Genomic DNA, 26,573 nt, shown 5'->3' with positions numbered 1-26,573 from the left:
CTGGAGAGGCCTAGCCAGATTGGTGAACCCAGGTCCTATTGAGAGACTCTGTCTCAAAAATCAAGGTCGAAGGGCCAGCTGGAGTGATGGCTCAGCAGTTAAGACCTTACTCCTCTCCCACTTACATGTATTCAGACTTCAGACTCAGTATTGACATGCTTCAGCATCTAAGTGCTGGGATTATGGGCATTTTTGCTATTTTTCAGATTTAAAAAGCTACCTTGTGTGTGCATGATATATGTGGGTGTGGATTCATGTGTGTGGAGGTTGGAGTACAAGTTGTTGGAGGTGTTTTTTTTTTCTCGTTTGACCATGTGGGTTGAAATAATCCAGTTCAGGTCCTAAGACTTGTGTGACAAGTGCCTTTACCTGATAGGCCATCTCATTGGTTATGTTTTTCAGATTTTTGTTTGTTTGTTTGTTTGTTTTGGGAGGTTTTGTTTTGTTTTTTGTTTTTGAGATGGGTTTCTCTATGTATCTGCCCTTGCTGTCCTGGAACTTGCTCTATAGACCAGACTGGCCTCGAACTCACAGACAGCCTCCTGCTTCTGCCTCCTGAGAGCTGAGATTAAAGGTGTGCATCATCAGGCCTGGTGTTCTTTTGTTAGTTTGGTTTTGTTTTTTTTTTCAGATTTTTGAGATGGAATTTTATGTAACCCAGCTGGCTTGAAACTTCTGCTTTTCCTGCCTGTACCTCCCAAGTGTTGGTGTCAAAAAAACATTCATGAAAGTCAAAAAATAGGCTCAAACTGCACAGTGTAGATAGATTATATCCTACTTAGAGAATGTTTAAGAGAAATGGAGTTAAAAAAATTTCCTGGCAAAGGTACAAAATTCAATATATCATAGTTTAATGGTTTAGGATTCAGATTACTATAGTTTGTTTTATTTTAGATGGGATCATATTATGTTTTCCAGGCTTATTTCAAACTCCTGGACTCAAGTTATCCTCCCATTTGAGTTTCCAAGTAGATTGGGTGTAGAGAGAGTATACCATTATACTTGACAGAATTTAGTATTTAGAGACAGGGTCTCACTCGGTAGCCCTTGCTAGTCTGTAATTAGCTATATTGACCAGACTGGTCTGAAACTCACAGAGATCTGCCTGCCTCTACCTTCCATGTGCTTTGTTTTGCTCCATAGTATTCCATGGATTTGAATTCTAGTTTTGATATTATAAGACATGGTGCTTTGATTTCATCACTTAATACTGGAGATACTGTTGTCAGATTTAAAAACGTTGGTATAAGGATTAGCTGGATTTATAGCATGAAAATACTTAGAACGTGATACATATTTAAGTGTATCTAAAATTTATCTATTCATTTCTTTATCCTTTGTTTTTGTTTTGTTTTGTTTTGAGAATCTCATAGCCTAGACTGGCCTCAAACTTACTATACTTGAAGGTAGGTTGCCTTGGGCTCCTGAGCTGCTCATCTCTACCTCCCAAGTGCTGGCATTACATATATGTCCCATGCTTTGCTTCTCTAATTTTTAAAGAAGTGAAAAGCTAGGCATGGTGGCCCAGGTCTTTGATGCCAGCCCTTAGAAGGCTGAGGCAGGAGGATTGCTATAAGGCCAACATGGCCTATAGTGAGATCTTGTCTTAAAGGAAACAGTCAAGATCTGGTAGTACATGCTTATAATCCTAGAACCTTGGAGGCCAAGGGAAGGAAGATCATGCGTTCTAGGCTAGCATAAACTACATAATAAGACTCTATCTCTAAAAAAAATAAAAAATAAAATGAAATTAGAAAAGGGGACTTACTGCTCAGTGGTATTATGCTTGCCTGGAATACACAAAAGTTTTTTTGTTTGTTTATTTGTTTTGTTTTTATTGTTATTCTGTTTGTTTGATTTTTTTCAGACCAGAGTTTCTCTATGTAGCCCTGGCTGTCTTGGAACTAGCTCTGTAGACCAGGCTGACCTTGAACTCACAGATCTCCCTGCCTCTGCCTCCCAAGTGCTGGGATTAAAGGTATGTGCTACTACCACCTGGCTACACAAAAGTCTTAATACTCTTTAAAAGAAAGAAAGAGAGAGAGAGAGAGAGAGAGAGAGAGAGAGAGAGAGAGAGAAGAAAAAGAAAGAAAGAAAGAAAGAAAGAAAGAAAGAAAGAAAGAAAGAAAGAAAGAAAGAGAAAAAGAAAAAACAACTTTTTTAGACTGGGCGGTGGTTGTGGCGCATGCCTTTAATCAGCACTTGGGAGACAGAGGCCAGAGGCAGGTGAGTTCGAGGCCAGCCTGATCTACAGAGCTAATTCCAGGACAGGTTCCAAAGCTACAGAGAAACCCTGTCTCAAAATGCCCCCCCCCAAAAAAAGTAAAGTTTTTATGTCTTAATACTATTAAAAACATTTTTTTTAAAAAAGTAGTCCACTAAATTATTGTTGGCATGGTGGCACTTACCTGTAATCTCATCGCTTGGCAGTTAAAGACAGGTAGATAGGGAGTTTGAGGTCATGCTGCGCTGCACCAGAGCCTGTCTCAAAGACTGGTATGGGTTGGCAACTACAGAGATAGATAGTGTAGTGGGTAAGGAAACTTGGCAGAAAGCCACATAGTGGGGAGAGAGAACCAGCTCCCCTACATTTTTTTCTGCCCTTTACATGTACACAGTGACACACACACACACACCAAATAAATAAATTATATATACATACATATATGTGTATGTGTTTTTAAATGGTCTGGAAATATGACATTTTTGGTAGAGTGCTTGTCTAAAATGTGTGGAACTATCGGTTTAATATCCAACACCATATAAAATTGGTATGTTGGTACATGCTTGAAATACCATCACTCAGGTACTGGTGGCAGAAGGAAGGGTCAGTTCAAGGCACTCCTTGGGCCTTAGATTTTTCCAGGCCAGCCTAGGTGTAAAGGTGCTGTCTCAAATTAAACAAAACAACAAAAGTATTAGTTTGACAAGTCAGCCTGATTTCCTTGTTGCCAGTTTTATATATATAGTTGGATCTCTTTTCCTCCTGTTGTTATTTGTCATAGCACTCCAACTTTTATTTTTTTGTCTTTTAAAACAGGTGTGGCAATAGCTCCGTGGACCCAGTTTCCATGAATAGACTGAGCTTTTTGAGGAATAGATGCAGGTAAAATCCATAGCAATGAAAACAGGGTTTACTTTAGCTAACTACTCTCTCTCTTTTACCTCACCGTACTTACTTTCTATCAGTGTTTCTCAGCTTATTTACTTATTTTTGTTTTTTCGAGACAAGATTTCTCTGTGTAGCCCTAGCTTTCCTGGCCCTCATTCTGTAGACCAGGCTAGCCTTGAACTCAGAGATCCACCTGCCTCTGCCTCCCGAGTTTTGCTATTATTTAAAGGTGTGTGCCCAGTTTCTGAACTTTAAAAGCTTCTCTTGCTCATTCTGTTTAAGAAAGTTGCTTCTCCTATACCTATTTTTCTTGGTATGTGTGTGTGTGTTTTGTTTTGTTATATGGTGTGGTTTACTTCAGCAGGGGTTAAAAACTTGGCTGATTTTGGGGTGGGAAAGAGCAGACACTGAGTAGATAGTTTTCTAACTATCGAGGAAGCTGAAGTTAAAGGTACTTAGACTTTGTTTCCCTAAAATTTGCTTTGTGGGGGCTTCTGGAGTGGCTCATCTGATAAAGGTAATTGCTGCCAACCTTGACAACTGGCAGTCTCTGGAGCTCACATGGTAGAAGGAGAGAACTGACTTTCTTAGGTTGTCCTCTGACTTCCATGTACCCTCCCACACACACACATACATACATACATAAACAAGCAAATGTATAAGGAAAAAACAAACTTTGGGGCCAGCAAGATGGCTTAGCAGATAAAGTCACTTGCTTCAAAATGAGTTTAGTCCCCACAATCCGCAAAAGGGAAGATGGAAAGACTCGATTCCACGGAGTTGTTCTCTCCTCTGACTGCCAACCTCCACAGGTTTTAGGTGGTATATAAAACCCCACACTTATCAGACATATGTGTAGTACTAATAAATGGATAAATAAATAAGTGGATGAATGAATGCTTTTAGAAGACAAGTTTACTTTGTAGAACTTGCCCGTTTCCTATAACTGTTCCAGGAATGGCCTTGGCTCTGTGAAGGACGGAGAACCTCACTTTGTGGTGGTCCACTGCACAGGCTACATCAAGGCCTGGCCTCCAGCGGGTAAGAAAGTGATGTCACAGTTTCTCTCTTGGTGCACTTGCTTTCTTAGAAAATTGTCAGTTAAAAAGAAAAAACTTTTGGTGGGGTTTTTCTAGGCAAGGTTTCTCTGTGTAACAGCTCTGGCTATCCTGGAACTCTCTTTGTTCCAGGCTGACCTCAAACTCACAGAGATCCTCCTGTCTCTGCCTCCTGAGTGCTTAGAGTAAAGGTGTGTGCCACTACCTCCTGGCTTTTTTTTTCCTCATTAATATATCATTGGAAACATTAAAAGAGGTCGGAAAGAGGGCTCAACAGTTAAGAGCACTTACTACTCTTGAAGAAAACCTGGGTACATATGTACCCAGCACCCATATGTTGGGTTACAATCACCTACAACTCCAGTTCCTTGGGATCTGATACCCACTTCTGGCCTCTGCAGGTTCCTATACACGTGTGGTGCCCTGAACTCACACAGGCAAATACACAAAAATAAATATTTTAAGGTATATTGCTGATGCTTACTCATATTTTTTAGTATGTAATATCATATATAAAATAGATACTTATTTATTGCTGCTCTGGAACTCCTGAGTTCAAGCAGTTTCCCCACTTCAGCCTCTTCTTGGAATTGCCAAACATAAACAAACAACCAAGTAACTATTATATTATAGTTTTAAAATGTTTAAATTCATAATATTTTACACTAAATACTATGTCTTTAAGCATTTGTGGCAAAGAAACACTAGAATTTTATTTTACTTTAGACAGGGTCTCACTATGTAATCCTAGATGTCCAGGAACTCTTTATATAGACCAAGCTAGCCTCAGACTCACACAGTTCCACCTGCCTTTGCCTGTTAAATGCTAGGATTAAAGGTGTGCCATCACTATGCCCAGCTGGAAACATTAGAATTTCATGCAATTAATTTGGGCAAACTGAAATGGGAGTGAGGCTTTGAGAGGTAAATGGAAAATATCTTGATTGCAGTAATTTTAAAAGGGGACTTTTCTCTGGAAAGTGTAGATGTGAGTAGAGTACTTTTATTTGAATTTGAAATTAAATCAGAGATGCAGCAAAGGTGGTACTGTGTTCAGATCAGATTTTTGTTTTGTCTTAAGACCTTGAAGGTGCTCTCCTACCTCAGCCTCACAAATGTCAGGATACAGACTTGATTTTCCATGCCTAGTAAAATCAGCTTTTTATGTTGGCTATCAAGAGTTTCCAAATCTTCTTTAGTACTTCCCCACTGGAAGAGATTATTGGGAAATGGGCATTTACAGAAGCCGAAAATGCAGAGAAAAGAGAGACAAGTTTTAATTATTATTTATTTTATATGTATGGGTGTTTTGTCTGCATGTATGTTTGGGTACCACCTGTTTGCCTGGTGCCCACAGAATCCAGAAGACAGTATAATATCTCCTGGGATTGGAGTTACACATGGTTTTGAGCTGCTATGTGGGTGCTTGGAATTAAACCTGGGTCCTCTGGAAGAGCCAGTGATCTTAACCACTGAGCCTTTTCTCAACTCCTATTTTTAAGAAAATTTTAAGAAAAAATTAACATTTATTTGGAAAAACCTACATTTTCTTTCTGGCATTATGTCAGCAGTTTAACCTATGGTAAGTTACTTGATCTTTACATCAGCTTTCTCATCTATGATTTGACATAATATATCCTGTATATCATTATTGTAAGAATTAGATTTAGTGTAAGAAAAGCACACAGCACAGTTCCTGGCACATGCCATTTAGCCAATAAATGGGAATTAATATAATTGAGAAAAGTTAATTTGAACTATTATATATAATGACACATGTACTTTTTAGTCATCTTATATATATAAATCATACAGTTAATATATGTATGATCTTTATACATTTGTATAGCTATCAAGAAAATATCTTTTCCTGGATAAAAATGAGAGATAAAGAAATTGGGAGGGATGTACTTTTCTTCCCTTTTTCTATGAATATGAATATCTTTTGGTGTTTGGGATAATTTAATTTTTGTTTACTTTAAAAGTCACTGGTTTAGCCAGGTGGTAGAAGTGCATGCTTTTAATCCCAGCACTCAGGAAGCAGAGGCAGGTAGATCTCTGTGAGTTTGAGGCCAGCCTGGTCTACAGGAGCTCCAAAGCTATAGAGAAACCCTGTCTTCCCTCCCCTCCCCCCAAAAAGGTCACTGGTTTGGCAGGAATGTTTACTTATCTGTGTATGATATAATCACATAGCATATGTAAAGTTTATGTTTTTAGATGAACTTTGGCTGGGACTTGTATTTTTCATTTTGTTACAGTTCAAATATTGAAGCCAGGTATGCTGGTACATGCCTATAATCCCAGCATTGGGAGACAGGATGAAGAGTCAAGGTTACAGCTACAAAAGTTCTATTTAAGACAGTTATACTCTGACTTAAAAATAATAAACAATACACAAACATGAGATAATGACTGACATTTATAATAAATTCTGCATAGTTGATTTTTTTTTAAAGATTTAATGTTTATTTGTTTATTATGTATACAATATTCTGTCTGTGTGTATGTCTGCAGGCCAGAAGAGGGCACCAGACCCCATTACAGATGGTTGTGAGCCCCCATGTGGTTGCTGGGAATTGAACTCAGGACCTTTGGAAGAGCGGGCAATGCTCTTAACCTCTGAGCCATCTCTCCAGTCCCTGCATAGTTGATTTTTTAAAGTACCATTTTATAGTTAGCATCGTCGTACTGAAATCAATTGATCACTTGCCTTTAAAGGGGTTTGAGTTAGAGATCTCTGAGTCATTCTTCTTTTCCTTCCCGAAGGTGTCTCCCTCCCAGATGATGACCCAGAGGCTGGCCAGGGGAGCAAATTCTGCCTAGTGGCCATTGGCAGGTTGCAGGCAAGTATGAGTCTTCACATCTATGTTCTTTTCAGATTAGGAAATAAATCTTTTCAGGACTTATTTGTGATAATTTTTTTTTTACTTTGTGAATATATAGAAAAAATCCATAAATCTAAAAATCTGAAAAAATGTGTTATTTATAGTAAACCTTGCTTATTCTCAGATTTGCCAAAAATCAAGAGCATGAAAGAGGGTGGTAATCTTTTTGTTGTTGATATCGCTGATGACACTTCCCTGTGTTGTCTAGACCTCCAGCTTGTTGATTCAGGGGAGCCTTCCACGTTAGCCTGTGAGAGCTGGGAGATTAGGGAGGCCACACCATGCCAGGCTTCGCTTGACTCTGCTATTTATAGTTTTACAGTACTTACGTTTCCATTTCCAGTTAATTTCTTTTGTCCCTGTGCAAAACAAAAACAATTGTTTTTCTTTTGTTATTACATGCCTTATGATAGATTTTAAAAAGTATTTTTCAAGTTTATTTTTATTTTGTTTATGGGTATTTTGCTTGCATGTATGTGTATCACTTACATGCCTGGTGCCTGAGGAGGTCAGAAGAAACATTGGATCCACTAGAACTGGAGTTATAGAAAACTGTGACCTGCCATATGGTTGCTAGGACCTGTATAGGTGGACTTTTCTCTCCCACCATCCAGTTCCCAAATAGCCACACAGATACTTAATATTAATTATAAATGCTTGGCCTATAGCTTAGCCTCATTTTCTTATGCTATCTTTGTTATTATGTATACAGTATTCTGCCTGCATGTGTGCCTGCAGGCCAGAAGAGGGCACCAGATCTCATTACAGATAGTTGGGAGTCTTAGGCTCATTTTTAACTAGTTCTTATAACATAACCCATTTCTGTTAATCTATGTGCTGTCCCCAGGCTCGTTTACCTCATGTATATACTTCCCATTCTGCTCACTCTACAGTTTAATGGTGTCTCCTCGTATTTGTTTGTTTGTTTATTTATTTGCCTGCATATGTGTCTGTGAGGTTGTCAGCTACCTGGAACAGTCAGTTGTGAGGTGCCATGTGGGTGCTGGGAATTGAACCTGGGTCCTCTGGAAGACCAGTGAGTGCTCTTAACTTCTAAGCCATCTCTCCAGCCCTTGACTCCACCCATCTCCCCAGTTTCATCCTAGTCTGGCTCTCCTGCCCAATCTCTTACTGCCCAGCTATAGGTCAGTCAGCTTTTTATTAACCAGTAAGAGTAATATATATTTACAGTATACAAAAATTGTTCCACAGCATTTCTCCTACTTTGTCTAATTACAAAGGAAAGTTGTTAACTTTTAACATAGTAAAATTATATACAACAAAGCAGTTATCAAGTAAGAATTGCAGTTACATTATCCAATCCATTTGTATTTGGCAAAATTAGAGAAAATGTTCTATTTATCTTATCTTTGTGGGTCTAAAGTTTTATGCCTTTTATTGTAACTTAGTAAAACTTTTGGTCTTATTAGTTAGTCTTTAGCTTCATCAAAGACCTCAGAAGGGTGTAATGTTACCTAACGACAGGGACATTTCACTGCCTAGACAGTTACCCAAAGTTCTTCTGTAATGTTGGGGCATCTACCTCTGGCCCACAGGCCTAATATGTCATAATAGACATTTCTGGGAAGCAAGGAATTTTGAGGTCCTGTCCTACCCTGTCTTAGCGAGGTTTGACAGCACCTGCTTGTCCAGTTTGGAGAGTATACTGTCAGCAAGGGCTAGCTTTTTATCATAAGGGAAGCAAATTTCATATGGAGTTTCTTTGATGCTTATCTTCTTTTGAAGTAAATTGGTGCTGCCAGGAGCATATGTGTCTCACTGTCAGAAAAAGTCTCATGTTATTAAAGCATTTTAAATACCATGTGCATTTACACATCTTTGAAGTGTTTGAAGACCTTCGATCTATCTAAATATATCTGTTTTAACCTTGAAAATATACCTAATAAGAGTGTAAGTTTGATTTTTATAGATGACTAACTACTAATATGTCTTTAGTATTTTAAATAACTTTTAAGGACTAAAACTTTAAATAATGTTTTAAATGTGCCACATAGGTACAATGCCTTAAACAAGATTAGAAGCATATATAAAGTATAATAAAAATGACCTTAAATTTTTTATTAATATACAAAAATCCATACCAATGTAAAATATTTGAGACTAGTGATTGTTCACAAGTAGACTCAATAATTCATCCTTTTATTTAATCATTTCTATACTATATCCCCCCTTTGTCCCTTCAGAAAGAGATCCTCAATCTAATCCCCTTTGTTCAGCTTATTTCCTGACCATGACCAATAACTACTTGTAACCAACTCCACTAAACAGTGACAAACATCCTTAGCCCAGTGAATGACCAAAAACCACCCACTCCACCTCTTAGGAATGTGGGCATCATATTCTCTAGATTGCTTCTTGTTGTCTGGGGCAGTGGCATCTTTAGGGGACCCTGAGAAAATTAGGATAATGGTCAAGTCCTGGGAGAGCTAGCTGTATTGTTTTTTTTGTTTAGTGTCTGTGTGATGGGAAAGTGTAGAGCTTACCTGAAGTCTTGGCTGAAGTAGTTTGTGAGTCTGGACCATCTTAGCTAGCAGCTTTGCAATTGCTCTGATGCAGAATTTTGAGGAAACTGCAGCAGAGACATTCTTAGAGGCTGGATCACCTGGCCTAGTAGTCTTCATTGGGGTCCTGTCCTGTTGTTTCTTCCTGAAAAATGCATAAACTTCTAAAGGTAACATATATCTGCATTAATACAAGTTTAGAATGTGTGGTGTGCACAAGTAATTTAAAGATTTTTTTTCTATGTTTGAGCAGGTAGAAGGCATCTATCAACTTTATAAGCCCATTTGGACTATATAACCAAACTGTAATATAATCTCTATCCATGCCATATGAAAGGATGGCATGTAATCATAAGTCATGAGAACTCTATAGCCAACAAGATTTATCGTGTATCATCCAGTCTCAGAACTGTTCCCATAGTAGAGGGATCAGCCATATACATCATCTGTCCTGTAGTCTTTCTTGGTTTCTTCTTTATGTCTATAGCCAAGATTTTTATGAGGTCTCCCCAATCAAATCTGATCTTTATTAATTTTGAAGAGAACCATAACTTTTTATCTTCTGTGGAAACAAAGGCATAACCTCTTCCCCAATGCAACACATTCCCCAACTTCCATTCAAATACCAATACATCTCTAATACACACACGTACTTGCTATTTTAATTCAGCAGTCCCTTCCGTACTCCATTGTCTCTCAGCAGCTGCCATTCACGTATCAGCATTCATGAAATTCAAATGAGCAAAGCACCACATAGGATCCGGACGCTCTGTGTATTTCCTATCCTTATGTAGCATTTTTTCCTTTATATTACTTTACTCTTTCTTTAAAGACTTTATTATTTTTTAACTATTTTTTTATGATTGTCTATACCCAGTTTTTGCTGTATCTGTTTAAAGGTTTTCTAACCTGGATTGCTTCACTGCGTACCTGCAGCCTTCTCTGACCATGTGAGCCATCCTGAAACCTACCACATGGCTCCGCACATGGAGCTGGCTGACTCAGGCCTGCAGGCAGCAGTCAGGAACTGCATCTTTGTACGATGTGGTCCACCTAAGAGACTGCAGACTAGAAAACTACCTGGCTTCGTGTTTATGTGTTTGGAACTTTTCTTTTTAAGCTTTCTCAGATTCTTTATGGAAATATGTGCCCCCAGGTTGGACACCATATAGGCTCGTTTTTAGCTCACTCTTATGACTTAAACTAACCCATTTCTATTCAGATGACCTGCCATACGGGTTCTAGAACTTGAACTCAGGGTCTCTGGAAGAGCAGCCAGTGTTCTTAAACCATTGAACCATCTCTAGCACCTTGATTTTGATTCTTTTCCTCAACACAGTGAAGTTTCTCAGAAACTTGAACCATTCTGAATAATGAACACAAGCTAACCAAAAAACAGGTAGGTAGTTTAGGGTTGCATTCATTATTTCTTACTTTACTAACGTAGTAAAGAAAACATAAATAGGAGTAGAGCTAGACTTCGTGCGTCTCCTTGGGATTGCCATTTTTGCATTTCTGGGGGAAACACTTAGAAGTTCCTAAATCTGATAGTCTCTTATCTATGCAGATACTCATAAGAGGATTAAAAACGTTTTTGTAAGTAATGGTATTATTTTGGCTCATTTTTATCTCTCCACTCTTAGGTAACTAGTTCTCCCAACTGTACAGACATGAGTAACATTTGCCAACCAACAGAGTTCATCTCCCGACACAACATTGAGGGGATATTCACTTTTGTCGATCATCGTTGTGTGGCTACTGTTGGCTACCAGCCACAGGTGAGAGTGGAGTTACTACGTTGTTGATACTTAGGCCTTTGCTTTCTGTTGCTAGGGTTGAGGTTATATGGCTATATAATTCCAGGAATGATCAAAATATAGCAGTCCAGTTCAGAAAAAGAGATGCTCCTATTTTACAAATAGCAAAATCTAGTCTCAACTTCCTACCAAGATTATCACCCCATATAGAGAAATACAGTTTATGAAACCACATGGAAATAGTGGGTATAAATGTATACTTACTTTTTATTTCTGACATTAATACAGATAATTCAAAACTGCTTATTTTAATTATTCTAGTATAGCTATTCTCATTTAGGTAATTTATATAATTACTAATGGAATAATAACCTATAATAAATGAAAGTGTAGCACTGGTTATTAGAATGTTCTCATGCAGTAGATCCGTTAACTATCCCTGACTTACATGACCTCTGTGATCTGTATGAGCCTGGCTATATGTGTAAGAAATGGTCAGTGAAGAAGAAATCTTGAAAATGAAGAACTAAGTTGGAGGATTTACTTACATCCTGATCCAACCCTTCCTGTCAAGATTTTATCAAGGCAGTGTGGCAATATAGGGAGGTGTTAACTTACTGATCTGCTCTGATGCCAGAAGAGAGCCTTTTTTACATTCATGGTCATTGGATTTTCAGCAAAGGTGCTAAGACATTTCATGGGGAAAAAATGTAACAAGTAGAGTATATCAGATCCATATGCACCACTACCCCTAAAAATCATCATGCCATAGACCAAAATCAACTCAGAGCCCTAAATGCTAAGTACTAAAGTTGGAAATAAGCTTTTAGAAGAAAATCTTTGTGTGTGCACATAGGTAAGAAGGCCAGGGCACAGTCTTGGGGGTCACCAGGTACCATTTGTCTTTTTCATTTTGAGGCATGATCTCTCATTGGCCTGGAACTTGAAAAGCTGTCTAAGCTTTCTGGCCTCTGGACTCCCATAATTCACCTGTCTAGTTCCTCTGGAATTGTGAGAATATACCACACTTGACTTGATTTTACTTTTTATTTTTATTTTTGAAACGGTGTTTTGCTATGCAGCCTTGACTCTGTATATTTGGACCAGGCTGGCCTCAGGTTCAGAGATGTGCCTGCCTTTTGCCACCTAGGTGCTTATATTAAAGGCGTACACTACCATGCCCAGCTATTTTTTTATTTTATGTGTAGGTGTGAGTACCTGAATATGTACTTGTGTTTACCTGGTATCACAGAGATCAGAAGAATGCCTTGGATTCCCTAGAACTGGGTTTATATGGTTAGAACACTTGTCTTGATAACAACTACTTTATAGGGACTGTTAGTTCAGAGATTGTAAATCCTCCAACGTGGCTCTTCATCTTTAACTGCCTGGCGTATGATCTTTTCAAGAGCAAGAAGTGCTCTTAAGGAATGAGCCATTTCTCCTGTCTCACCTGAACTCTCCCACCGTTTTGAAAACACATTTTAATGACCAAACTCAGGTCCTCATATTTACAAGGTATGAATGTTATCTATGCGTGGTTTTCTTTCTCTGTCTTTTTTTCCCCCCTGAGATAGGTTCTCTCCCTACCTCAAACTGGAAATCTTTCTGTCTTAGCCTCCTGAGATGCTGAGATTATAGGGTTTGCCTGGCAAAAGTTTCTCCTCTAAACTGCTATCATTAAGAGAGCTAGTAAGATGATTTTGTAAGAAAGGCCCTTTGTTTTCAGCTGCTGAGTTGTCTACAAATACATGCATACATGCATGTCCCTTAGAGCACAGCTAGAGCTAAGAGGACAGCTTGCAGGAGCCAGTTCTCCACCATGTGGTCATCAGGCTTAGTGGCAAGTACTCATTGCACTGTCTCACTGGTTCTGTTTCCTTTTCCCCCTCCACACACCTGTTTATCGAAGGATAAAGACAAGAAATAACATTGGCATCTCTAGCTGACAGGAAGGTTGGGCGGCCATGGAAGGTGTACATTTTACTTTTCTCTCTCCTCCTAGGAGCTCTTAGGAAAGAGTATTGTAGAGTTTTGTCATCCTGAAGATCAGCAGCTTCTAAGAGACAGCTTTCAACAGGTAACATTTTTCCTGGTTTGGGTCTGAATACATATTTTGCTCAATTCTTTATGTTTATTCTAGCTACTTATTGGTCAGTGTTCATTTGAGCACTGTGGTGGATACTATACTTTATACTGAGCTTATATTCTAAGAAATAGAAAATGATAATACTTTGAAACTAGATAAAAATCCAAGGTGTTTCTGCTGGGCTTTAGCTACTTACTGTCTTCTACTCACCTAACTGTATCCAAGAAATTGTCTTCAAAGCACTTAAAATATTACCTGTTTCACTGACCTTAGATCATAGCAGGAAAGTTTCTTCAGAATTCTTTTATAGATAACTGAAGGTTAACTCTCTTGTAACTAATTGTAATTTTCAGGCCTGAGCTCCTGAAAATACTTAGTGAAAATAATAGACTTGGCTTTGGATAACTATTCTTTATATTTTACAAGTTAATTAAGTCTCTGTAATGATCTTACTGATACAATGGTTATACTAATACTTAAAGGTAGAAGCTTGTGGGAAGGCTAAATAAGGTAATGCCATCAGGCACATATAGCCCAGCATTTTATGCATAAAAAGTAAACATTAATTGCTAATATTTGCTATTATTAGAAATGGAGGACTAAAAGATTGTCTTCTGTTCTGTAGGAGCAGGAACTAAAACTCTAGCAAAACTAAGGTTCCCTGTGTGTAGGGTTTTATGGAAACCAAAATTCTCAAGTTTTGAATAGAATAGCTGGGATTGGTAAATAATGTGTAAAATGTATTTGGTGTCACCAAACTGGAATTCCTGGTACAGACTTGCAAAGCCAGTTCATTTAGTGTGTCTGCAGCAAAGGAAACATGGAGACAGTCTCTTCTGTGCTCCTCCTGACTATACAGTCATGCAGTCTGCAGCCCTGGGAAGATACTTGATAGATACATATCCCCTTAAGCTCCTCTTTCTCTTGTTTGACCATTGAAAAAGATTGGTGCTTCAGGGGCAACAACACAAGAGTCCTGAAGTTGTAAAAGTGGGAAGATTATTACTTAATTTTCTTTGAGTCCACTGATGAATGAAAACCCTTTCAGGTGGTGAAATTAAAAGGCCAGGTGCTATCTGTCATGTTCCGATTCCGATCTAAGAACCGAGAATGGCTCTGGATGAGAACCAGCTCATTTACGTTCCAAAACCCTTATTCAGATGAAATTGAGTATATTATCTGTACCAACACGAATGTGAAGTATGTACTCTTCTTTTTCTCATGTTGGGTTATTTCTCCTGTGGCCACCCCTGGGGTGGGGTGGGGTGGGGGTGAGAGAGGGTAAGTCTTAACCTTATCACCTTCTTGTCAATTTTGACTTATGAAATACCATTAGTTTGAGAGTCCTCATTTAACAGCTTTCTGTAAAATTTGATATAGTTGAGGCAGAGAGTAAGGTAGATTTTGTTTGTTGTTGACAGCCATTTAGTAATTGGTGTGTATCACTCTGGCACGGAATAGAACATGTATGAACATTAGAAACAGCCTGTGCAAGTAGTCCTCTCCTTTCACGAGTGGGGCCCAAGCATGAACTTAGGTTGTCAGCCTGGGGGCAAGCAGCTTTTCCTGCCAAACCGTCTCACTGGCTCACAGTAGAGTAAGTCTTAATAAGCAACAGTAGTTTATGCTGTGCACAGTGCCCACACCTGCTGCCTGACGCAGTCTACTCGTGAACTTCTTTTCTTTCTGTAAGAGAGTGCAAATAAAATAGTAATTTAAAGATTAGTTCTTGAGATGGAAAGATTCTCATTTCAATTTTCTAGGTTTTATTTGCTTAGTAATAATTTTACTTTTCTTTATTAGTTAATTTACTTATTGCACTGCTAATGGTCAAATCAAGGGATTTGCAGAAAGTAGGCAAACTCCTGTACCACTGAACTATTTCCCTACCTCAGGATTTTTTGGAAGGGTTTTGTATTTGTTTGTTTTTAAGTCAGGGTCTTGGTGTGTAGTCCTGGCTTGTCTGGAACTCAACTTGCCGGCCAGGCTGGCCTTGCATTCACAGATAGCTACCTACCTCTCTGAATGCCGGAGTTAAAGGTGTGCTCCACTTGCCTCCATGATTTTGTTTTAGCCACCAGTGTTCTAGTCTAGGAAGATTTTCATCTAGAACAAAGTTAGGCAGACTTTTCTGTGAAGGGCAGGACGATAAATGCTTTAGCCTTGTCTGGACCAAATGGTCTTTACTGCAACTGCTCAACTCTGCTGTTGTGCATGGAAACAGGCACAGAAATAACATGGCTGTCTTCCTGTAGTTTTCATATATAAAACAGGCAATGGATTAAAGTTGATCCATGAATCAGGGCTTACTGCAGAGCATGGTCGCGTCACACAATTTTATTAATTTTTGTTCCTTTTCTCTGAACTTCTTTTTTGTTGTTGTTGGTCTTGTCTGGTTTGGTTTGGTTTTTTTTTTTTTGAGACAAGGCTTCTTCTCTATGTAGTTCTGAATGATCTGAAGCTCATTAAGTAGACCAGGCTGGACTTGAACTCACAGCAGTCACTATTCTTCTGCCCTATGAGTTCTAGGATTTCAGGTATGCAACACCATGCCAAACCTTCAGCTTTATTATGAGTGTTTTGCCTCCATGTATCTCTCTGCACTATGTATGTGTCTGATGTCCTCAGAGGTCAGAAGGGGATCAAATCCCTTGGAACTAGAGTTGGAGACAGTTGTAAGAAGCCACATGAGTCCTGGGAACTGAACCGGGGTCCTTTGCAAGAACAGGAAGTGCTCTCAGCCAACTTAGCCATCTCTCCAGCCCCTAGCTCTCTTTAAGTACATTGCACAGACCGTATATCCCACCCATTTCACAGGAACTGTTTTTAGTTTATTATACAATTGTGTAAATCTTAGAACCATCTATTTTCAGAACATTTTCATCCCTATTCAAACCCTGAACCCACTAAAATTGTCCATTCTTCCCTTTCCTCTAAACTCTCAATTCACTAGCTCTATAAACCTGCTTATTTTAGCGATATGTAAATCACAGGATGGTTCCTTTGTGAGTGGTCTCACTGTTTCCTGGGTCAGCCATGTGATACTATGTATTAGAACCTCATTTTATTGTTGGTGCTGTGAATTAATGCTCCATTTTATGAACATAGCATTTTTTTGTTTTAAAGTTGCATATACTATATTCTGATCACACTTCTCCCCCTCCCAGTTCCTCTCCACCTACCCAACTCCATACCCTTTCTTTCCTTTCTCTTAATGTACGTGTGTGCATGCACGCGTGCACACCCGCCCACCCACACAACCAGAAATAAAAATATATATCAAAAGACAAATAAGGCAAAAAAAATGCCCAAACAGAACAATATGAGACAAAAAGTCTACAAAAATACCATTGAGTACACTTCATGTTGCCTAGCTGCTCATAGACAAGGATCCTACTTTGAAGAGAAGTGTGGTTAATACATCTAATAAGACTCCATTGGAGAAAATTAATTTTTCTTTTGCAAGTGAGTATCAGTTCCAGATAGCTTTTTGTCAGGTGTGATGTACTGAATATGGAGAGCCCATTCTGTTTATCAGTTGGTGGACACTGGGTTATTTCTACTATTCGGCTATTCAGGATGAAGCGTAAATATTCCTATGCAAGTTTTGTGTAGCATAGGAATGCTACATAGGCCTTGTTGTCTTGGAACTCACTATTTAGACCTGGCTGGCCTCAAACTTATAGAAATCCCCCTGCCTCTGCAAACCTCCATGTACTAGGATTAAAGTTGAGCACCACTGTGCCTGGCTTGAACTTATTTTTTTTTTTAATTTGTATTTATTAATTATGTATACAGTATTCTGTCTGTGTATGTCTGCAGGTCAGAAGAGGGCACCAGACCCCATTACAGATGGCTGTGAGCCACCATGTGGTTGCCGGGAATTGAACTCAGGACCTTTGGAAGAGCTGGCAATGCTCTTAACCTCTGAGCCATCTCTCCAGCCCCTGAACTTATCTTTTAAAGATGAGATTGTTAACAAGGTGCAGTGGTGTTCTGGTGGATCTCTGTGAGTTTGAGGCCAGCCTGGTCCACCTAGAGCAGTGGTTTTCAAGCTGTGGGTCATGACCTCTGGGGTCAAATGACCCATTTATAGGGGTTACATATTGGATATTTACATTACAACTTGTAACTGTAGCAAAATTACAGTTATGAAGTAGCAAAAATAATTTTATGGTTGAGGCCACCACAACATGAGGAACTATAATAAAGGGTCTTAACATTAGGAAGATTGAGAACCACTGACCTTGAGAGTTCCAGTACAGTCAGGGTTACTTAGAGATACTCTGTCTTAAAAAACAAAACAAAACAAAACAAAAAACAAAAAGATCAAGTTGTTTTAATGTACACATTCATTTTAATTCTTCCTTACAATTTTAAAAATTCAGGGTATGGGCACACACATATTCATATTCGTAATACCCAGGTATCAAATAACTTAAAGGAGTTATAAAGCAAACATGCTGGGCTGGAGCCATAACTCAGTTGGTAGAGTGCCTGTCTAGCATGCATGTGACCCTGAGTTTGATCCTCAGCACCTCATAAACTGAATGTGATGGTGCACGTTTATAATCTCTGTCCTTGGAGGTTGAGGCAAGTAATCAGAAACTAAAAGTCACCATACTTGTGAGTTTAGCTAGCCTGGGCTGTCTGAAGCCCTGTTTCAGAACAACAACAGAAACAGGATAAACCCTTGTTTTTTCGACATGTTTCAGTTAGTGCCATATAGTCCATAATGTAAGTCTTTTTGCTGAAACCAAGGTCATAGGTTACCTATGGGACTGCACTTTGTAAAGATCTGTTAGTGATTATGTGGAATTTATTGTATTGAGTCATTCCTTGTTTCTGTTTTCTGTGTTCTTGTCTACTTTATTTTCTTAGGAACTCTAACCAGGAACCACGGCCTACACTTTCTAACACAATTCAGAGGTCACAGCTAGGTCCGACAACCAGTTTATCCCTAGAGATGGGTACAGGGCAGCTGGCATCCAGGTAAGAAATGGTGAAGTAATTATGTTTTGAGCAATCACTATCCAGAAAATAGTGATGTGCAATTATATTTTTGCTGTTGTTTTATGTGTTTTTTGTTTTTTTAAAGGCCTTTTCTCCAAATTCTTTGTTAAATTTTTTTTTCCTCTGTTTCTTTCCACACTGACATTTGACATAACAGGCAGCAGCAGCAACAGCAGCAGCAGCAGCAGCAGCAAGCAGAATTGGATATGGTACCAGGAAGAGATGGGCTAGCCAGCTATAACCATTCCCAGGTGTGTGTGTGTTTGTCTATCCTTTTCTGTTAAGAGGAAAGTGAGCATTTTTTAAAATGTATCTCGAGGCTGGCAGGATGGCTTAGTAGTTAAGGGAGTTAGCCACTTTTGCAGAAGACCCAAGTTCAGTTTCTAGTACCTACAGTGGATGAGGTGGCTCACAACTACCTGTAACTTTAGCTCCAGATACGATGTTTCTGATCTCAGGAGGCACTGTATTCATGTGTGTATGTATATACAAACATGCATAATTAAAAAGATTAAAAAAAATTGCCAGGCATGGTGGTGCACACCTTTAATCCCAGCACTCAGGAGGCAGAGGCAGACCATCTCTGTGAGTTCAAGGCCAGCCTGGTCTACAGAGCAAGTTCTGGATTCCAAAGCTACAGAGAAACCCTGTCTCAATAAAATAAAATAAGTAGGGGCTGGAGAGATGGCTCAGAGGTTAAGAGCATTGCCTGCTCTTCCAAAGGTCCTGAGTTCAATTCCCAGCAACCACATGGTGGCTCAAAACCATCTGTAATGGGGTCTGGTGCCATCTTCTGGCCTGCAGGCATACACACAGACAGAATATTGTATACATAATAAATAAATAAATATTTAAAAAAAATAAATAAAATAAGTAAATCCTAAAAACTCCCAGTATCAGTGAGAATATGAAATTGAATGCTATTGAATTGCTACATTAACCATTTATTGATTGTTTTCATTATTTTATTCCCTAGGTTTCTGTCCAGCCTGTGGCAACTACAGGAGCAGAACACAGCAAGCCCCTTGAAAAGTCAGATGGTCTTTTTGCCCAGGACAGAGATCCAAGGTTTTCAGAAATCTATCCCAACATCAGTGCAGGTACAGCTTTCTTCTGCAGATTCCTTTTACAGTCTGATTTTGTCATCACTGGTGGGACTGCTACTGCCCAATCAGTAGTCTTCCAGCATACTTCCACCTAAGTTACGTACTTCTTAGTAAATAGGAATTTATTAAACTATATACTACAGCCCCTTGATGGCCCTCCCCCAACTCCTTTTGGTCCACAGATCAGAGTAAAGGCATCTCCTCCAGCACTGCCCCTGCCACCCAACAGCTATTCTCCCAGGGCAGCTCATTCCCTCCTACCCCCCGGCCGGCAGAGAACTTCAGGTGAGCCCCATATGTGTGTGCTGCTTGACAGGGCTCTGCAGGATTCAGTTGGTGAATCCACATGTCATTCTTCCCTTGCTTTCTCTGGTCGTTTCAAAGCAGTAGAACTTACTGGACCTAGGGTGAGACAAAGGAGCTGCTTTTTTCCGCCTATTCCTTGCACCTGTCCTGCTGCCTTGTAGGCTCTCTGTGTGGTCAGTGTGTGGTGTCAGTCTTTCTTAATGGTTTTCAGATTTATCAGGTTTTCCTTACCTCCAAGGGAGTCAGAGGGATCTAGGGATAGAATTTGGTTATCTTTTGATTCATAGCTTCCTTGATAGGGTCTCCTTTTAATCTTTTACCTGTCTGTTTGTTCCTAGGAATAGTGGTCTGAGCCCTCCTGTAACCATTGTCCAGCCGTCATCTTCTGCAGGGCAGATGTTGGCCCAGATTTCTCGTCACTCCAACCCTACCCAGGGAGCAGCTCCAACTTGGACCCCTAGTACCCGACCAGGCTTCTCTGCCCAGGTATGTTGTTTTTGTTGGGGTCTTTTTTTTCCTATAAGTGAATATATTATTGTCGTCTTAGACACCTCCTCTCCGATCCCCCTCTTGATCTTACTTATAATTTTCATGTTTGTTGAGAGCAACCACATGATTACAATACCAGAGATTAAAAAAAAAAAAATCTTATTAGTACCTATGGTTTCTACATTTTCACCTTAAGTCAGAACAGTTTAAACAACTTTGATTTCAGACTTGTTTAGAGCAAATTCAAAGAGTTTGTCTTCATTTAGGACTATGTGATATAGTACCAAAGTAAAAAATTAGTAATTATATTCATTGACTGTTTATTTGTGAAAATAGTGAAAATCTTGGCATAGTATCTATGCATATAATATATAGTAAATATATTAAGCTTATTTCTCTTGTATAAATAATATTTTAGAAAAAAAATGAAAACAAACCAGGCTTCAGAATTGTGTAAAAATACACAGAAGGTGATCCATTTCTCTATTGTCCAGGAGGAGCATTGAGGTTGAAAACAGTTACTACCGTAGTTTTCAGGGCTTTGATAAAATTAAGCATGCATATATTGTCTCCCTAGGAGTTATTTTTAAAATTGTGGTATTTACAAATGTTTGCAGAAATTATGATTCCACTCTGGTGGTGGCACACACCTTTAACCATAGCATATGGAGGCAGAGGCAGGAGGATCTTTGTGAGTTCGAGGCCAACCTGGTCTACAGAGTGAGTTACAGGATAGCCAGGACTGCACAGAGAAACCCTGAAAAACAACAAAAAAAGAAATTATAATTCCATAAAACATGTTGAAACAATGACTAGTTTCTCAGTCAGTAAACAGTACAACTGGGTGTGACAGTGCACGGCTTCAGTTCCTACACACAAGACCTGCCTGGGCCACGTAGCGAGATAAACTGTTTCAAAAAAGGAAGAACAAAAACAAATGCAAGGGAAAATAAAAGCAGGAAGTCGTTGTCCAAAGTATAAGCCATGAGTCTCCTGGTGAGCTTAGTAATGAGGCTTCTTCTTTTTCCAGTTTCTTTTCCTTTTCTTTTTGAAGCAAATCTAGAGTTTTTATTAAAAGACTCTTTACATACAGATTTAAGATGAAATTCAAGAGCAAAAGATAAGCACTCAGAAAGATATAACTGAGCGTGGACGTGAACTTTGCTAAGAGAGCCGTCACCACATTGTCCTGTAATACACATATGTTCCCGTAAGGAGGAAAAGGTCACTCTTAGGAACAGAGTCTGGAATGGGTGGAATGCAGACTGAGGACAATGATGCCCTGGTTTTCGTTTCTAAAATTCCACTTTGGGGACTGGGGAGATGACTCTTTGGTAGAGTGCTTGTCACAAGCCTGATGGTAATTCCGAAGACCCACACAGTGGGAAAAGAGAACCAACTCCTACATGTTATCTTCTGACGTCTAGGCTCATGCATGCCTAGGTGTGTGCGTACTCGTGCACTCAAAATGTTTAAAAAGAAAAAAAAGTAAATCAGGTGTGATAGAACACACCTGTATTCCCAGCACTGGGAAAATGGAACTGAATCTCTAGAACTTCCTAACCAATTAGTCTAGCCAGATGGGTAAGTTCCAGGGTCAGTGAGAGACCCAGTCTCATAAAATAAGGTGGAACCCTGTGGTGGTGGTGGTGGTGGTGCACATCTTTAATCCCAGCACTTGAGAGGCAGAGGCAGGTGAATCTCTGTGAGTTCTGGGCCAGCCTGGTCTACACAGAGGAACCTTGCCTCAAAACACAACACAAAATGTAAGGTAGAGGGCAGTAAAGGAAGACATGCAACATTGACATCTGGCTTGTATACATGTGTGTACATGCACCCACCTACCCACAAATGTACACATGAACACACACGGTGGGGAACAACTGAAGAAGACATATTGATCTCTGGCTGCTGTGTTTGTGCACGTACACTTGTACATATATGTTAAACACACGTGCAATTTATAACATGCTTTCTGTTAATTCTCAAAATTTTATGAGCTCATTTTATATCGGAATGGGTTTGTTAAAATGCCTTCATGTATGTGTATAATGTATTTTGACCATAACCTCCTGTTCTACTCTACACCGATACCTCTTCCTCTTATCCACCTATTCTATTTTAATGTCTCCTCCCCTTATTTCTTAACCCAGTGAGCTTAGCTAATTATTGTGATTTTTATTAAACCTGTAATTCTTTGCTTTTTGTACCTTTAGTTGCCTTAAAAAAAAAAATAGTTTTAGGAGGAGCTGGGAGTAAATCAGAAGTACACAGGTAGAACCGGGTGATGAGCTGTGTCTAGAATCCAGTGGTTGATGAGCATTGACGCAGAAATGAAGTGCACAGGTTTCCCTCGTTCTGACCTCCTTTTCTTTACCAGGTGCCCACCCAGGCGACAGCCAAGACTCGTTCTTCCCAATTTGGTGTGAGCAACTTTCAGACTTCCTCCTCCTTCAGTGCTATGTCTCTCCCGGGTGCTCCCACAGCCTCCCAGGGTACTGCAGCCTACCCTGCCCTCACCAACCGTGCATCCAACTTCCGTAAGTTCAGATGAGAAGGGAGATAACAAGAAAACCAAACTACTAAAGAAAGAGGATTTGATGGTTAGAATTGTTTCCCTGTGTCCTTGATGTGCTGACCTAGTTATAAAGGAAATGCAAAGTCCCAGTCTGTTTGAAATTAAAAACCTTGCCCAGAGGATATTGAAATGGCCCATTGGATAAAGTGCTTGACTCACAAGCCTGAATACCTGAGTTAGTCCCCAGAGCCCGTGTACAGGAGCGAGCTGACTCTACCATGCTGTCTTCTGACCATCAGGAGCCACAGTACATATCTCACATGCACCAAACACAAAACAGTAATAAACTTGTAAAACCTTTATAAAAAGTTGCTGTAGGAAACCTATCTCAACACTTACAATAAAAACCACATGAGTTATTGTAATTTTTATAACACTAGTACTACAAAATCCACATATACTTAATGGAATGCATATTTAAATTAACAGAGAATTCTTTAAAAATGCTGTCTCGAGAATGAAACTTAATTTGAGACTGGGCTTTGAAGTAGAGGCATTGGTTAGCAGCTAGAAGGGCAGAAGGTATCATATATAAAACTACTGAGTTTTATGTAGCTGTGTGCTGATTTCTCCCCTCCATTGAAATTAATAGATTCAAACTGTTTATCCTTAACTACATTTCTAGCTCCTGAGAGTGGACAGACTTCAGGACAGTTCCAAACCCGGACAGCAGAGAGTGTGGGTGTCTGGCCACAGTGGCAGAGCCAGCAGCCCCATCATCGGTCCAATTCCAATGAGCAACATGTTCAGCAAGCATCAGCACAACCATCTAGCCAGCCTGAGGTCTTTCAGGTGAGTAGATAAATACTTTGGAGAGAGAGTGAGTCAGGAAAGAGAGATAGAAGGAAGCATACATGGTATTGATTGGGATCGTACAAGAAGATGAGCAGAAGGGAAGACAGAAACCTAGGGGTGAATGTCAGTAATTGACATTATTATCATGAACACACTCGTTCACCAGACCAAAATTACTGATGTGAAGCACCATGTAAAGATCATGAAGGAAGTTATTTTAACTCCTGTACAGAGATCTACATCTCAAAGTAGCTTTGGATTTAAATAGGATAATTTAAAAGTACACTACATAGAACATACTGATTATAGCTATAAATATGTGTTTTTCCCTGAGGGGTGCTGTAAGATTGAATGGGATAATCTTAGGCAGAGAATAAACTAGTCAAAAACACACTAAAAAGAAGACAAAATAGGGTTTGGTCAGAACAAATGTGATGAGATACATTTCAGACATGACTGTAGGAGTTAAGTGAAATGTTGGCATGCATATTTTCTTCCTTTGAAAATATCAAGTGGGACTGGAGACATGACTTAGCTGTAAAGGGCACTGGCTGCTCTTCCAGGAGGCCTGGGTTCAATTTCCAGCACCCACATGGCGTCTCACCACTGTCTGTACCTCCAGCTCCAGGAGTTCCAGCACCTTCACACAGACACACATGCAGACAAAACCAGTGCGCAGAAAGTTTAGGAAAGAAAGAAAATATCAAGGCCTAGAAACAAGGAAAATAAAGGAACTATAGGAGGAAGATGGAGACAGGACTAGGAAAAAGGCTGTGAGGCTAGGCTTCTGCTGGTCAAGAGTGGTGGATAGGGAATGTTGGGCAATAAAAGTAAGGGTATGTAACCCAAATCTAATCTTTTTCTTCACTAGGAAATGTTGTCCATGCTGGGAGACCAGAGCAACACCTACAACAATGAAGAATTTCCTGATCTAACTATGTTTCCTCCCTTTTCAGAATAGAACTATTGGGGTGAGGATAAGGGTGGGGGAAATCACTGTTTGTTTTTAAAAGCAAATCTTTTGTAAACAGAATAAAAGTTCCTCTCCCTTCCCTTCCCTCACCCCTGATATGTACCCCCTTCACCCCTTGACTCTGAAGTAACATTTATAGAAGAAATGAAATGAATTCCCAGGCTTTTAGGGTCCTCTGAAAATCTGAAGACAGGTGAGGTTGGAAGTCCTGTCCTTATGTCTTCTTACCAGAAGTGGCACAGAAGTGGTGTTTGCCTGAGTCAAGGGGCAGAATAGAAGAGAAGAACGCGACAGCACTAATGGCCTTGGAGACTGTGGCTTGTTTTGGATAGAAATTCTGAATAGAGTGGAGGAGAGGAGAAAGAAACATCCTCATAACCAAGGATCATGAAAATTCATAGGTATATGTGGAGCTTTAGGAGGTGAACAATCCCCTGGAAAGGAACATGAAAGAGCGTGAACGTGTGTGTGTGTGTGTGTGTGTGTGTGTGTGTGTGTGTATCTGAGTATCTGAGCCCCTCTGTCATGTCCTTCCTCCCTGTTAGGGAGTATATGCAAAGTTTGTCCCAGATGTTCTTTGTCTTTCTGCTTGGTCTTCAGAGAGTCCTAAAAAAGGTAATTTTTCCAGGTATTTTTGTGTTTAGTATTGCAGCCAAAGAGTATTTAAAAATTAAGTCTTTGCTGCACTTAAACTGATGCCCAGCCAAAATGGAACCTTAGGCCAATGTACAGTCTTCTGTTTATACAGAACACATTAATGATCAAGCTGGATTACTCCTGCTCTTTGGTGCTCTCGTTTTATGTGGAAGATCTGCAGATCACAATAGGCTGGCCAGATAAACACTGTCAGAAATCCCAGAGTTGCCCATAAGTTAATGCTGCATTTTTCTGTCAGAGTCACATGTGTTCTGGAGAGGTTATTTCCGCATGAAAGCTCAACTTCTTGGATCAGCTATCTGAGACAGTCCTCAGCGACAAGGGTATAAACCAGATAGAAAGCCCTGCTGCACTGTAGCCTCTCCTTGCTGTCGTCAGAAGTACGTGTAGGTCTTCCTGACCTCTGCCCTTTGCTCCCTCTCCAAACTTGGATTTGAACTTTGCTTGGAACATAAATGTGAGTCAATGTGTTTGTTGAGTCCGAACTCAGATTCGCACAGGATCACTTGATAATCACAGCCATAGAAACGCAGATACAGCTACTACCTTCACCCTTTTCTGTCCTCAGGTGTGTCTCACGTATCAGTAGCCTTTTTCTTCTTTTTACTGATTCCTGTCAGTATATAAATGAAAGATTAAACTAACACGGAAAGATCTATTAAGTGTATTAATAGGGGTAAGAAGCCTGGATGGAGAGGCTCATGGCGAGGCTGAGGGAATTGTTATGTACTAAGTTTCCCTCCATTTCTCTTCAGTCTGGTGCCAGGCAATAGAGTGGAAAAGGAGGCTATTTTTTTATTCTCTATGCACACATACAGTATCATATATATTTATATCACAATTTACAGAACCAAAAAGTTGAGTTTCCAATGAAATATTTGTTTTTTTAATAATCAGCTTGTTTTTAAATGTGATCGGAACTATAATGTACAGTTATTACAGGGCTTTTGAAGAAGGGGTGGGAGGGAGAAGCTACTCTGAGGGTTTTGTTCTGCTTTTCCTTCAGGGTTTTATTTTTTGATTGTTTTTTCTTGTTAGCCATCTGTGCTAAGCCTTACAGTGGCAAAAATAATGACATGTAGCAAAGATTTTAAAACAGTATTTTTTCTTTTATAAAGTTTATTGTGTTGTGTGATCTTGTTTGCGGCTTCATTATCCCCTTCCAGCTCATAAATAACAGAATGCACAACTAAAACAATCCCTAACTGGGCTCCAAACACATAAGCATAAAGC

General features: G+C 39.5%; 1 protein-coding gene across 3 annotated transcripts in view; it reads left to right on the top strand.

Moving 5' to 3' along the window:
* The window catches only part of Arnt (aryl hydrocarbon receptor nuclear translocator), a 68,249-nt gene extending 41,774 nt beyond the window's left edge, over nucleotides 1-26,475 (top strand). For all 3 annotated transcript variants that reach the window (XM_048427990.3, XM_048427984.3, XM_048427989.3), the window contains 14 exons: nucleotides 3,041-3,106; nucleotides 4,068-4,153; nucleotides 6,937-7,013; nucleotides 11,221-11,355; nucleotides 13,340-13,414; nucleotides 14,472-14,623; nucleotides 18,305-18,415; nucleotides 18,594-18,687; nucleotides 19,413-19,536; nucleotides 19,725-19,827; nucleotides 20,187-20,334; nucleotides 22,718-22,877; nucleotides 23,541-23,707; nucleotides 24,582-26,475. In XM_048427990.3, the coding sequence (XP_048283947.1) occupies nucleotides 3,041-3,106; nucleotides 4,068-4,153; nucleotides 6,937-7,013; nucleotides 11,221-11,355; nucleotides 13,340-13,414; nucleotides 14,472-14,623; nucleotides 18,305-18,415; nucleotides 18,594-18,687; nucleotides 19,413-19,536; nucleotides 19,725-19,827; nucleotides 20,187-20,334; nucleotides 22,718-22,877; nucleotides 23,541-23,707; nucleotides 24,582-24,671 (1,588 nt within the window). In that variant the 3' untranslated portion in view covers nucleotides 24,672-26,475. The remainder of the gene's footprint in view (nucleotides 1-3,040; nucleotides 3,107-4,067; nucleotides 4,154-6,936; nucleotides 7,014-11,220; nucleotides 11,356-13,339; nucleotides 13,415-14,471; nucleotides 14,624-18,304; nucleotides 18,416-18,593; nucleotides 18,688-19,412; nucleotides 19,537-19,724; nucleotides 19,828-20,186; nucleotides 20,335-22,717; nucleotides 22,878-23,540; nucleotides 23,708-24,581) is intronic.
* Nucleotides 26,476-26,573: the final 98 nt, after the last annotated feature.

This window comes from Myodes glareolus, chromosome 17 (genome assembly GCF_982192425.1).
Source record: "Myodes glareolus chromosome 17, mMyoGla1.1, whole genome shotgun sequence".
NCBI lineage: Eukaryota > Metazoa > Chordata > Mammalia > Rodentia > Cricetidae > Myodes > Myodes glareolus.
This window is presented reverse-complemented; position numbering and strand designations above follow the sequence as displayed.